The sequence below is a fragment of the Archocentrus centrarchus genome, chromosome 1 (genome assembly GCF_007364275.1).
Source record: "Archocentrus centrarchus isolate MPI-CPG fArcCen1 chromosome 1, fArcCen1, whole genome shotgun sequence".
Classification (NCBI taxonomy): domain Eukaryota; kingdom Metazoa; phylum Chordata; class Actinopteri; order Cichliformes; family Cichlidae; genus Archocentrus; species Archocentrus centrarchus.
This window is the reverse complement of record NC_044346.1, coordinates 1,595,383-1,610,518: the sequence shown is the minus strand read 5'-3', so window position 1 is coordinate 1,610,518 and position 15,136 is coordinate 1,595,383. Positions and strand designations below refer to the sequence as shown.

At 44.3% G+C, this 15,136-nt stretch overlaps 1 protein-coding gene across 2 annotated transcripts in view; it reads right to left on the bottom strand.

The window, feature by feature from the left end:
• Positions 1–15,136, bottom strand: part of LOC115781951 (striatin-like) — a 55,406-nt gene that overhangs the window by 14,294 nt on the left and 25,976 nt on the right. For both annotated transcript variants that reach the window (XM_030731909.1, XM_030731917.1), the window contains exons 2-4: positions 3,664–3,767; positions 2,115–2,188; positions 1,555–1,639 (exon numbers count right to left, since the gene is read on the bottom strand). In XM_030731909.1, coding sequence (XP_030587769.1) covers positions 1,555–1,639; positions 2,115–2,188; positions 3,664–3,767 — 263 coding nt within the window. The remainder of the gene's footprint in view (positions 1–1,554; positions 1,640–2,114; positions 2,189–3,663; positions 3,768–15,136) is intronic.

Genomic DNA, 15,136 nt, shown 5'->3' with positions numbered 1-15,136 from the left:
CAGTTGGAGGTCAACCAGCTGCCAGAGATCGATAAAGGGTCACATCATCTCTCGTCTATCTGCAGCCTCTTCCTTAACTAGCAGTGAGAGAGACCTGGACCAACAAACCAACTCTTCATCTGGATTAGAAGGAAGGAAAAACCAAGTCAGCCTGATCTTTAGAGGGCTCCTAAATAAAACATCATCTTCAGTCTCTTCCTGCAGCAGCGGTGCCTTGCTGTACCCACTGAGCTACACAACACCACAATTACATGAATGGAGCAGCACCATTAAAGGGCAACACAACAGTTTATAAAACCAGACAGATTCTCAGAGCAGTTCAGAGTCTGTGAGCATAAAAACCAACACAAACATGAATTAAAAAACCTTACTGTGCAGCTAAATAAGATGCTGCTTGTGTTTATTTGTGAGATTTTGAATCTGTAAAGTCAAAGCAGGCGAAAAATGGATGTTAGTTCAAGTTCAAACCTTTTCTGGAGGATTTTAGAGTTGTGCAAAGAACGATGCAAGCTCACAAATGCTGCCCACAGCTGGAACAAATCTCTTTGTACTTACTGAGTCAGAACCAAACAAAACTTCTCTAAACTCCCAAAAAGTTCCAACTTAAATCTCCGTACTGTACCTCCACCCAGGACACCACCGAGGCACGACCCTGCTGACCTGAGAGCAGCGTTTAATCAGTGTGGTTGATCCTGAATAACATCCAGTGTGTTTGCTCACAGAGTTCAGCCTCCCTCCATCCCTCCCTCCCGTCTGTACCAGCCTCTGCGATCGCAGGAGGATTGATGCCTCCACACAATCCTCCATTCACTGTCACCACAAACGCTCACACAGACACGCACAGAGCTGCACACATGTACGAGTCTGAGGAACTGAGTGAAAAGGCAGGGTGACAAAAGTATGGCAGGTAGTTTGTTTCAAGGCCAGAGTGACGGATCAGCACCGCAGGGCTGCAAAGACCGGAGAGAGACGGTCTGTTTCTAACATTTGATCAAAGCTGTTTGACACTTTTATTGTAGCCTGAGCACACCTACGCCTGCTGCTGAAAACCAAGTGACAGGGACACCCGCCAGGCTTTTCTAACATGATCCAAGACCTTTAACTCACACAGTAATAAAAAAGCAAACTAACCAGAAATGTTTAATTTTCCTGCTGTTTCTTCAGACAGTAAACTAACCACAGATTCTGGACTTTCCTACTATTATTACAGACAGTGAACTCGTCACAGCCTGTGGTCAAGGTTCTGGTTTCGCTGTTTTTGTCTTTCTGCTATAAATTGTTCTTTAGAGTCTCTCATTTCCAATTTACAGCATATTTTTTCACCACACACACACACACACACACACACACACACACACACACACACACACACACACACACTGGGCTCAGCGGATTAGTGTGTTTGATTCCCATTACAAGTGTTAATCTCTATTAAGAAGCTTGACTCTGCTGCTTTCTGCTTTTTGCTCTGTGACACATTTAAAAACACACAGACCCTGCTGTCCCGTGACACAGAGGGCGTGTGTGTGTGTGTGTGTGTGTGTGTACACTCACTGCCTGAGCAGCTGGCGTCCTTGTTTCCAGCTGAGCTGATGGCTGCTGTTTGGAGGACTTGGAGTCTCGTTGTCGTTCCCGTCGTCTGAAACACACACAGAAGACGTTACATCCGTGTTTCTGTCCGTCCATTCATGAATTCCCAAAGCGTCACACTGCAGATGTCCCTCTCCCCAGCCACATCCTCCCACTCCTCCCGGGTAACCTCGCATGTTCCCATATGAAATGTATGTCTGAATAAAAGTTTTGATTGGGTGTGTCCACAGGGTGGCAGCAGAGAGGTTTCTCTTAGCAGAAAGTGCCAGTGTGAGAATTTTTTTAATGCTGGTGGCCAGCAGGGGGCGACTCTGTAGGCTCCAGTGCATCTCATACTGGATTTTATTTTTTTATTACGCTTTCATGAAGTGTATTATGGATTTCCTTGTGTAGTGTGTGAATTTCTGACAGCTTAGTGTCATTTTAAACGTTACACTGTGACTGTCGTTCCTCTGACCGAACATGATGCTGAACTTTTTCTAAGATGGAGAAAAAAAATAGAAGAAAGGAAAAGCACTTCTTACCTGAATCATAACTCGGTGGGTTGATTTCTCCCTGATTCAACTCAGTTCCATATTTCAGCTTATGGTATTTGGCCCTGAGGATGTAGACACACACACACACACACACACACACACACACACACACGAATGTCTTTATTTAACTCACTCTTTGACCACACCAGCTTTTCATAAAGCACCTTATAATAAAGAAGTAACAATAAAAACTCTGCTACAGAGAGGAAATATAATCTTGTCTCCAGGATTATTCACAGTAAAACTAATTTTACAGAGTTCCTGCACTGTCCCTGAATGCAGCATCTTAAGTTTTAAACTGATTCCAAAGGGCGCTGAATTAAAGGTTCATGACCTTTCCCCCATGACAGGGGTGGCTGTAGCTCAGTAGGTAGAGCAGGTCACCTACTGATCAGAAGGTCAGCGGTTCGATTCCTGGCTACTCCAGGCTACATGCCAATGTATCCTTGGGCAAGATACTTAACCCCAAGTTGCTCTCCGACCGTCCCGTCGGAGTATGAATGTGTGTGAATGATAGTTAATTAAAAAGCACTTAGCTTAGTACATATGGAAGTGCTTGTATGAATGGGAGTGCATGGGTGAATGTAAACATGTTGTAATAGCGCTTTGAGTGCTCATACTGAGTAGAAAAGCGCTATATAAGAACTAGTCCATTTACCATTTACCATAACCCCCCCTCTTCAAACGCGCCTGTTAGCAGCATCGTGACCATGAGTCACTCGCTCAGAGGAGCAGACAATTAATAACCAATAATTCCATAAACTGCTCTTTGAGGCACAACGATCAATTTCACACCAACAGACTGATTTAAGATTTAATTAGATTTAAACCAGCACTGAAGGCACACACACACACACACACACACACTCAGAGCAACCACAAACTAAAGCAAACAGTACACCAACACCGGCAACTAAACAAACTCTGCAACTAATGCAGCAACTGTAGCAACTAAAAGTGCAACACCTGCAACTCCTATAGCAACTTCAGCAACTAAACATGGAAACTCCTGCAACTATACTGATCACCGCAACTAAACAGAGGAATAAACACCAAGAGCGGCTTTAGGGTACTTCAGTCTCTTTTTGACGAGGTTAATCTTCATATTTCAGTTCTGAGTGAAACATTTCAGCAAAGTTCAGACGGTAGAATCTAGTTCACACATTTAAGCACAAGTTGCTTCATGATGACAGTTGCTGGCTGCAGCCTCAGGGTCAACAGGCAATCGTCTGATAAATGTGTGCGACCGAACTCTCGCTGCTTGGACGACAGATGTTGCTGGTTTCATCTGAGCAGAAGCGTTCACCCTGTGTTTTTATGGCTGATCGCTTATCTAATGCTCACGTTTATTTATCTTTTACTCGTAAGAAGTCAGCGCTGTGGCTTGATTTTGCTAAAATGGATGACCAAAAAGTCAAGCTTAAGTTTAGCAGCAATTTAAAGATGTACACGAAAAACCAGATATTTCATATATAGGTCTGTCGTCACGTGGCCCCATTATGGGGCAGACTCGGGGTCTGGGGGCTGAGTGTCTCACCTCTCCTGCTTGAGAGCGTACTCCAGCATCTTGATTCGTCTCACCAGGTCCTTCTTCAGGTTCTCCTGGCCCCGCCTCTCACCCTGCAGGAAGGCGATCTGAGCCTGCAGCAAACAGAGGAAACTCCGAATGAAGGCGATCCCGCAGAAAAGAGCAGGAAGAAGGTTTAAACTTCATTTTCTAACATATTCTACAGCGCCAGACATCCAGATTCAATCCCTGCTGTGTGTTTGATTAAACAGCAAAGTTCAGTTAATTGAATGAGGCCAAACACACACGCACACACACACACACAAACACCCCCAAAGCAAACTAAGAGAGAGCGGGGATGAGATTATGGACCTCCTGAGGTTTCCGTAAAGACATCTAGTCTTTATTAAACACGGTGAAGATGAGTGTGAACGGATTAGTGAAGGACTCTGCTGGGAACAGACATAAAAACAACAATCAGAAAGGAAAGTAACAGGACCACAAAGACACACAAAAGCAATAAAGAGACACAAAATGGCCATTAAAAAGACAAAAAAAAAAAAAAATTCAGTTTTGTTTATAACCGCACCAAATCACAACAGCAGTCACCTCAGCAAGCTCCATACTGTAAGACTCTACAGTATTAGAGAGAAAACTCCAATGATCAGCAGGTCTATGAACAGCACTTCACAATGATGAGAAGGAAGAACCATTCTACTCTTAAGTATCCTAGGAACCATGAGTAAGCCAGCAGTCTGAGAGCCAGGTGCTCTATTGGGGTGATATGGTACTATGAGGTCTTTAAGATAAGATGGGGCCTGATTATTCAAGACCTTGTATGTGAGGAGACAGATTTTAAATTCTATTCTTCATTTAACAGGGAGCCAATGAAGAGAAGCCAATATGGGAGAAATCTGCTCTCTCTTTCTAGTCCCTGTCAGTACTCTAGCTGCAGCATTTTGGATCAGCTGAAAGCTTTTCAGGGAGCTTTTAGGACAGCCTGATAATAATGAATCCCAAATTCCAGGAAAGTTGAGTCTCTGTATAAAATGTAAATAAAAACTGAATTTAATTGATTTCCAAATCTCATAAACCCAGATTTTATTCACAACAGAACATAGAAAACATATCAAATGTTTCAACTGAGAAAATGCATCATTTTAAGAAAAAAATCTGAGTTAATTTTGAGCTCCAAGAACTTGTTACAGGTCTGTGTTTCCTGCTGTGCAGCATCACCTCTGCTTTAACATCAGTCTGTAAATGTCTGGGAACTGAGGAGAGCAGCTGCTGGACTTTGGAGAGGAATGTTGTCCCGTTCTGTCTGATAGAGGATTCTAGCTGCTCAGCAGCCCTGGGTCTGCTTTGGCCTGTTTTTGGTTCCTGATGCTCCAAATGTTCTCAGCTGGTCATGATGCAGTTTAGCACAGATATCATTAAACTTCCATCCAGTCTGATTCTGTTTGCATTTAGCTTTAATTTGCTGCTCAGCTCAGAGAGTGGACTGAATGGGAAGCAGCAGCAGCGATGATGGCGTTGGTTTGGTGGGTTTTTGGACACTGATTTGTCTGAGGGGGGAGCAGGACTGTGAAATCTAAAATAACACCAACATATCAGTGCCTTCAGTCCTGCAGCATGAACACGGATCAGCAGCCATAAACAACTAAATCTGATTCAACATGGTCACTCAGAATGAAGTGAGCAGCACCTGATAGACTGATCAGTCAGTTTCTGTATAACACAGAAACTGACTGACCCACATCCTGAGCTCTGAGGGCCCCAAAGCCTCCTGGGAAATGGGACAGGCTGACTGGGTGCCTGCAGGTTCAGCGTGGATCTGGAGAAAAGGACTGATGGGAGACTTGTGACCGACTAACACCCCACCACTCTGCCTCTGATCCGGCTTAATGTCTCCTCTGGACACTCTGCAGATGTGAACATGAGGCGGCAGCGTGGGAACAGATGACATGTGACCAACCTGTGGTGGAGGTCAAGTTATGCAGCGTGGTCCAACCACAGACTTGGATCGGGTATATTACAGCTGCAGTTCCTCTGCAGTCCAGCAGAGGCACCACAGTGAGTCAGTCCCCACAGACTCCCATGTTTACAGCCTGATGCAGGAACTGCTTTGGTCTCTGTAGATAATTTCCTCCTTCATAACTGAGGGGTGAATGGCGACACGAGTGGCTGTAGCTGCTAGCTGTCTGCTACGCTTGAACTGGACCTCTGAACCGTGTTTGTACTGTTGGAGTCTTTTGGAGCATTTTTAATGTAATTATCTGACCAATAGTATGACTGCTGTGCATCATTGGACTAACAGACCGTCCAAAAAGGTGGAGCTCCAGTTTAACGAGTGACATTCTGGGATGTTATCTGGATGTTACTAATAAGCAGGTATCTGTGTCTGTGTGTGTATTACGTTACGGTCTCTGATAACCAAGCCGGTTAGCATTAGTGGATAACTCAGCAGCATCGTCTTGGAGAATCAGAAGTGAATATATCTGAACAGGATGGTCGAGTAAGTCTTGTCCCCCAAGAAGCATGCAAACATAAAGACAATCACATCAGTTAAAGATGTCACTGATAAGATCATCTCAAAGTTCTGCTGGGCTCCGTTCACGTAACACCATTTAAACGGGTTAATAAAAGACTAAATGAAGGTACTGTCATCAACAAATGCAGAATGATGCACAAAGTAGTGTTCTGTGGTTAGGGCAACATCCTGCATCAGTTAACAGTGAATAAAATGAAATGTCTTTAGAGTCTCAGTGTGCGTCCTTGACTGTGACCGTGAGCTTGTTTTAGAGTTTGCTGAGTGTTTGTGAGCTGCAGGCACTGCATGCAGGGACCCAGCTGTTACCCTGCTGGATCCACGATATCAGTGCTGACGTCACCCTCAAACCTCCCCCGACACCGCCGACATTCAGCCTCCTCCGCCTTCCCGCCCTCTCCTCCTCGCGCTGACGTTTGTTTGTGTGTACAGTCGCTTCAAAAACAGGTCAGCTGTTATATTTAATATGAGCGCTCACAGCAAACACATCCAGCTGGCAGAAGAACCGCAGCGACTTTTTCCCTTTGTCAGCTGACTCCTTCAGCCAAAAGGTATTAAAGGAGCTATGAAGCGCATTCAGAGGCATTAATGACTACAGCACTGACTGAGTGGATTCCTGCAGAGAAGCGTCGGCTCTGCAGCCCTCGCAGAGAGTAAATCACTAAGACTCCTCATATCATCACAAGCTTTAATAAAGGCCGAGGTTTCCATGTCTTTATAAATATGTGCAACCTGGAACATTTGTATTATGCTAAAAAAAAAAAATCTAACAGCCAGTGAGGATAATCAGTAATGAGGGATGATTTTTAAATATTAAAGTAGTCATTAAAATATTAAATAATAACTTTTTCTGTTTGGGTTTTGTTTTAACCCTCTGACATGTAAGCTAGCAGCTGTTTTTTATGCATTATTTTGTTCCCTGATTGCAAACACACGGGAGAACAATAGAAACGATTTGTTCTGACTGCTCGGGTTAGAGGGAAGGTTGGGGTTGTCACCTGCGGCGGCTTCCTGTCACCTGAAAGTGGCAACAATCCACCTAAACGCTTCCAACCACCTTTAAAGAACAGGAGAAGAAGAACATGCTGCTAGCTGCTGTTGCTGGACAGGTAAAGCTGTGCGGACTCAGACAGCAGCGACTGCAGATGTGGAAAAGTCACGTGAACGCCCCCATCAGCTGAAGACGCCTTTTGGTCTTCAAGAACCTAAAAAGAAGTCCAGCTGCCTTCAACCCAAACAGTGAAAACCGAACTGTAACTTTGCTTCATGTGCCCGTGCTACTGAGACTGGGTGTAAACAGATGTTCCCAGAGAGACTCAGTGTTTGAGAAGTAAATATGGGGATGGGGTTCAACACTGCACTGCAGTGAGCAGTCGCCACATGTCGCTATAAAAGCTTCAGTGAATCTGAAGTCTGTGCACACAGGGAGCAGCTGCAGAGCGGCTGGATGTTGGTGGCGTTCGGGTCAGGTGTTCACGGGCTCAGGAACACTCCTGAGAACCACCAGCAGAGAACGCAGCTCATCCCTGCAACCACACAGGAAGCTCAGACTCTGCGATGCAAAAGAACCAACACAGGGACAACATCCAGAAACACCGCTGCCGTCTGAGCCCGAGCTCATTTAAGATGGACCGAGTGGGGAAACTCTGCTGCGCTCTGACCAATCAGAAGCTGAGATTCTTTTTGGAAATCATGAACAGTGAGTCCTCCGCGTTAAAGACAAGCGGGAGCATCCAGCTTGTTACCAGCAGTCTGTTCAGAGCAGCATCCAGACCTTCACCCACTGAGAACACGTGTGAACACCCACTGTGAACCCGACTGCTGAGCGGCTGAAACCCCAAATTAAGGAAACTTTCAGTGGAAACACGCTGCTAGAACAACTCCACTGAAATATTTTGCTATGAGCAGATATTTATGAGACATTTATCAGTTTCAGCCTCTGGCATGTTGTCTGTGATTGTTTTCAAATGAATTTGGTCTTTCAGTGAATTCTATTATTTTCCATTTCCATTTCATGCAGCGTCCTTTTGTAGGAATGTTAGCTTTCAAAGTTTTTCTTACCCCAAAACAACATTTAAACAAATACGTTTCAGTGTTTCTGTCGACTGATGAAAGGAGTTGCGAGCAAATCGCTTCCACTCCAAACTTCATGTTTCAGTGTTTGAGTCTGAGCTGACTGGACGACGCTGCTGTTTTACACTGTTAAAATGTTTGCAAACACACACACACACACACACACACACACACACACACACACACACACACACACACACACACACACACACACACACACACACACACAGAGAGAGGAAGTAGAGCGCTTCATTCATGTCAAACAGTCGAACTGGGTCACTCATCACTTGAGGCTACTGACTGCATCTGCATCTCAGTGAGACGACAACAGGAAGCTTCATTCTGAAAATGAGCCCGGGATCTGGCTGAAGATCCGGAACTGCAGGAATGTTTTTGTCTCTGGAAATCTGCCAATAATCTGTAAGGGTGCTGAGAATCAATAAAGCCCGATTACACTGCCAGTGGCTGCTTGGGGACAGCTGCTGTGTTCAAGGTCAAACAGACATCTGAGAGGTCTCTGCTTAGACATCCACACTGTCACAGTCTAAGCAGAGCCCACCCCGAACTCCAGCTCTTCCAGAGGGACACTGAGGTGTTCCCAGAAGAACCAACAGACAGAAAATCTCCAGCATGTTTTCACAACATCTGAAATTATACCTGTGAGATAAATGATCATCCCCACTGGAGAGAAAAGATCTCCCAAAAAAGCTGCTTTACCACAAGTACAGTAAATATTAATAATTATTAATCTCATGTCAGAAAACTCACACACTCTTATATGAACTTCATCTATGAAATGTATGTGAAAAACCTGATGAATTCACACACTTCTCTCTAATATAGTTGAGCTCCAATGTCAGCTTCAGTCACTATGACCTCCAGCATGTTGGAGCCGAGCTCAGGTAAAACTGACACTGACGATGCAGATGTGGAGATGAGAGCTGATTAACACTCGCTCGTCTGTTGCCATGGCGTCTGAGGATGACGGTGGGATGTTTGAGGGCCTTTTGTGTGGGAAGGCCGTCGGGGGCGTCTTTACTGATAATTATAGACTTTACTGAATGTCATTTCAGCCAGGCGTCAGCTCGCCGCGAGGACAGCTGAATGTAAAACAAATGGATTACAGAGGTCACTCTGCAGCACCTTCCCACCAACTTTCCGTTAAAGCACTCCGACGTCCTCACACCGCCCTCATTCTCTGCTTCAGTCACGCTGCCGTTCACTCCGGTTTCCACTCCAGTTAGCCTGAAAACCCATCTGATGGAAAGAATACGTTAAACAGGATGGAAAGCACACTGTGCTGTGAACAAACTCCCACCCTTTCTCTGCCTGCAGCCGACACATCTAAACCCCACTACAGGCAACCCGTCAGAGAGGAAGATACAACAGCAAAGAGATCAACAAACTGATCCAATGTCTCAAATCACTCCAATCCGAAAATGACGACAAATTAACACAATTATTTTACACTAATCCTGCTTTACAAAGCATGAAGTCTGCCCTCAGTCACATGAGTCTGTCGGCTTTGTCTCTGCAGGGCGTCGGGAGACTTGTTTTCACTGGTCAAATGATTTCCTCTGCGGCAGGTGGTGCAGGCGTTTACCTTCTTGTAACCCATTTTCAGTTTGTTTGTTTCTCTACATCATTTCGGTGACTCAGACCAAAGGAAGCAAGCTGAGAGGAAATGTGAGCTAAATTTTTACATTAACTTGTAACAGTGCAGCACGGCGGCACAGTGGTTAGCCCTGTCCTCAGTCATTTACAGGCTTAATGAAGCTGGGGTGCGTCTGCCTGTGTTTACATAGCTGATTTTTACATAGATTTTCTTTTAATTTGCCAGTTGCTTTCTGTATGCAACCCATACTTAGGTCACTCAGAAGTTCAGAGTTCAGACCCCTAAATTGTGCAGTTGTGGCCAAAAGTTTCTGCTCATTCTCAAAATGATGTTTGCTGCTTCAGTGTTTTTAGATCTTTTAGTCAGATGTTTCCACGACATACTGAAATATAATTTGAAGCACAAGTTTCAAAGGCTTTCATTGACAATTACATATTTGCGATGTTGGTCCTTCTTTTTCAAGACCTCTGCAATTCGCCCCGGGATGCTGTCAATCAATTTGTGTGCCAGATCCTGACCGATGGCAGCCATTCCTGCATAATCAACGCTTGGAGTTTGCCAGAATTTGTGGGGTTTTGTTTGTCCACTCACCTCTTGGGGAGTGACCACAAGTTCTCAGTGAGATTAAGATAATAATAATGTAAACGTTTTGTTCCTCAAACCACTTAGTTACGGCTTTGCCTTATGGCACGGTGCTCCATCATGCTGGGAAAGGCATTGTTTTTCACCAAATTGTTCTTGGATGGTTGGGAGAAGCTGCTCTTGGACGAGGTTTTGGTGCCAACTTTATTCATGACTGTGTTCTTAGGCTAAATTGTAAGCGAGCCCACTCCCTTGGATGAGAAGCAACCCCACACATGAATAGTCTCAGGATGCTTTACTGCTGGCATGACACAGGACTGACGGTAGCACTCACCTTTTCTTCTCCAAACAATCATTTTTCCGATGCACCGAGCAGCCGGAAAGTAGTTTCATAAGAAAAAATGACTTAACTCAGTCCTCAGCAGTCCAGTCCCTGTACTTTCTGCACAGTATCAGCCCATCCTTGATGTTTCTCTTGGAGAGAAGTGGCCATCCTCCAAAAGTCTTCACCTCACTGTGCGTGCAGATGCATTCACTCCTGACTGCTGCCATTCCTGAGAAAGCTGTGCACTGGTGGTGCCCCGATCACATAGCTGAATCACCTTTAGGAGACCGTCCTGGTGCGTGCTGGACTTTCTATGGCGCCCTGAAGCCTTCTTCACAACAACTGAACCTCTCCTTGAAGCTCTTGATGATCTGGTAAATGGCTGACTGAGGTGAAATCTTACTAGCAGCAACATTCTTGCCTGTGAAGCCCTTTTTATGTAAAGCAATGACGACCGCAGGTGTTTCCTTGCAGGTAACCATGTTTAAGAGAGGAAGAACAATGATTTCAAGCACCACCCTCCTTTTAAAAGATCCAGTTTGCTGTTCTAACTCAGTCAGACCCTCGTCCTCATCAACACTCACCTGTGTTAACAAGCAAAATGATGTCAGCAAGTCTTTTTGTGGCAAAGCTGAAATGCAGTGGAAATTTTTTTTTTTTGGGGGGGGGGGGGGGGGGGGGGGGGGGGGTTCATGGCAAAAACAGGACTTTGTTATTAATTGCAATTCAACTGATCACTCGCCATAACATTCTGGAGTATCATAAAAACTGAAGCAGCAAACTTTGTAAAAAACAATATTTTTGTGTCATTCTCAAAACTTTTGGCCACGACTCTACACAGAAAAGAGGACTTACTACAAGAACTTTAAAAGGCTCGTCTGTTCTGAAGGTGCTCATTTTCAGCCAGCGCGGTATTCATCTTTTCTCCCGAGTGTCAGAGAACGACCAGCAGAGATTTTGCCATGGATCTGTGTGTGTGTGTGTGTGTGTGTGTGTGTGTGTGTGTGTGTGTGGTGTACAGGGTTGTAGGCAGCAGTTGATCGCCCACTGTGATAAACGCAAATCAATTAAAAAAAAAAACTGTTTCCAAACGGCTCGGAGTGGAAATCTTTCTCTCGGGAGAAATTTCCACTCTTTCTTTAGAATTCAGGAACGACTCTCTGCAGTGGTGACATTTTTTAATCTGTGGACCTTCTAAAACTGTACAGTCCTTATTTGGAATAACAACGAGCAGCTTATTTATATGTTGTGAACAAAGAATGAAATCAAACTGTGGATAAAATAACAGGAAAGACTCACAGCTGATTTGGGGCATTTCATTGGATTTGGTCATTTTCTCTTTTTTAAAAAAATTTATTATTGCTGATAGAATAACTCTATGATATATAAAATAAAAATGAAAGAAACTTTAAAATGGCCAGGCTGCACTTCCTTTCCTGTGAGTCTCAGAGAGCTGCCTGAATGATGAGGTTACAGGTACAACTGTAAAATCTTGAGTTCTGTTTCAGGAGCTAAGAGTCAAAATAAAGCCTCATCTAAAAACCTCCTTCTGGAACAAATCCAAATATATTTCATATTTCATCTCCTGAAATGAAGCCATCTGCCAGGAAGTGCAGCCACTCAGAGGAGCTTTTATTCTACAAACTGGGTAACCCATTTCTTCAAAGCTCCCATCAGCCTGTAGTTCATTTTTAGAAGTGAGTTGGTGCTCCACATCAGATCAGATCAGATCAGATCAGAGAGGGAGTCAAAATTCGAAGGAGCTGCTTTCATTCATAAAATTTACCCCAAGAAAAACGACTCTTTATGTGCTAATTAAAAATAAAAGGGAAATAAATCATCTTCTGAGAGGACACGATTTGAGTTGATCCCAGTGGAGCTTCACAGTGGAAACCTTCAAAGTGCACACTCGCACTTCATGATGAACCGCTGCTTAATAAGCTGAAACTAAAACTGCTTCACGAAGCTGTTTCCTGTCAAACAACTGCTGATTCCACACGCAGCAGGTAAAACTCACAAAATCACAGCGAAAACTCGATGCAGAGTTTGGTGAGCTGGACCTTTACCTCTAGCTGAAGGAACAGACAACTCTGTGGACAACTTCTGATGAGTCCAACCAAAGCTGTGGGCAGAACTGTTGATCTGATCCCAAAATGTTGTCAAGTGACCTTTTGACCAGGCTTGTTTTACAGTCATGCAAAGCCAGAATCTACCGGAGCTTAAAAATCATAATCAGGTCATCGTCAGTGGTGAAGCTCATGAGAACTTTCCATGAAGCCATCTGATTTTGCTCACTTTTCTCCAGTACAGCTCCAGCCGTCCTCAGTTTGGACTGTTTTCTGAGGTTTTTCTGACTTTAAGAGTTGAGTTGCTCTGCTATAGGCTGTAATTGTGCTTTCATTTTTAATATATGAATGAGAAAAATGTCACTTCATGCACGCCTTTGGCTTTCTCTGAACCATGACCCAAAAACTGAGGTACACAAGAAAAAGTTCTGTGAATGATGCTCCTTCTTAATAACATATTTCTTCCTCCTCCATTCCTCCATTCCTCCTCCTCCTTTTTAACTATTCAAACATACCATACACACATAAAATATTAAGTAGAAAATGGTAAAAGAAAGAAAAGAAAGCAAAGTCAAGTTAAAAGTGGAGGCCTATCAATAGATATTCTAGTTTCTACCATATGGTGGATGGAATAAAGCCCATTAATTTCTCTTAAGTCTTGTGGGATGACGGTTTACTAAAACTGATCTAATTTCTGGAGAAAGTCAATATCCAGTAGTGAACATTCCCACACACAATACTCTCCTGAGGTGCCGCTGCAGTCTTCACCTCTGAGAGATACTGTGAGAAACAAGCAACACCTCCATCCTGCTGGACAGGCAGCGTGGGTGGATGCACAGCTGAGCAGCTCATCACACAGAACAAATCAACAGATCACTAACGAGATCTCCAAATCCTCACAGGCTGCAGAGTCTGAAAGAAACGAGTCTGTTGCACATCACAGACTCTATATATGAAATATGGATGAAGCTTTAAAGTCTGATAGTGAAGCCTTAAACCTGCATCCTTTCTAATGAGCAGCAGGGGGCGACGCCTCTGGATGTAAAATGATGACTGATTGGATAGAAGTCAGTGACCTCAGTAAACACTTTCCTGATGGGTTTATGGTCACATTAGAGTCACCAAAGACCAGAAAGCAGGGCAGGATTAGAGCATGTGGTCTGATGCTCGACTGTCCCACTGATGTGAGACAGTGGAATAAACACTAGACACTCAGCTAACTGCAATAATCACAGACACAGATACCTGCTAATCAGTGCTCGGTAACATTCAATTAAAATCCTAGAATCTCACACACCATATTATTGGTCAGATAATCTCATTAAAAAAGGCTCCAAACACGGTTCAGAGGTCATTTTCGGGGACTCCAGTTAGCTGAAGTGACGCCTAGCAGACAGCTAGCAGCTACAGCCACTTGTGTCGCCATCCACTTATCAGTCAGAGAGGCCACACCCCTAATAATACAAACTTTATTTAAACAGGTGAGTTATAAAACCATCCTCCTCCCTACAGCTGTTATGAAGGGGAAAATTAGCCACAGAGACCAAAGCAGTTTCTGTATCGGGCTGTAAACATGTTTATTCCTGCTGGAAAAGTTTTAATATGGGAGTCTGTGGGGACTGACTCCCTGCTGGACGGCAGAGGAACTGCAGCTGTGGAGCTTCCTGTTTCAGCCTCAGAGGTTGATGTGTGGTAACAACGGTGTCTGTGCTTAGTTCATTGAGTGCGTTTAAACTGGTTCTTCCCTGGAGACCTTACTGGTGTCTAGATTCAAACAGCAGGTGATGAAATTCAGTTTCAAGCTTTAGCAAGTTTATGTTCTTAGAAATGATTGGAAACCAAAAGTATTAGAGAGCAGAGAGAATGAAATCCATCTAAAAATTACAAAGAGAATGTGAGTCACAGGAAATGAGTTTTCAGCTCCTTTATTATCCTCCATGTGAAAGAGAAAAGGTCACAGAGCCGTATCATCACACACTCTTCTGAGCCTCTGTAACCCCATTTAACCTCCATCAGCAGCAGCCCACCTCAAACTGCATAATGTGAATGACCCCCACCCGCTGCCGAGGCATTGAGCAAGCACAATATTCTGGTACAGCGGATGTGTGTGTGTGTGTGTGTGTGGGTGGGGGTGGGGGGTGGGGGGGTCCTGCTGCTTAAATCTGGAGCAGTGAGGGGATTATTCCTCCAGGAGACGAGGAGGGAGCGTGGAGGAGAGGATAAGCTGCTGAGTGAGAGGGGAGACGTGGGGGTGGTCAGTTTGATAAAGTCGGAAGGATTCCTCAGTCACTGCG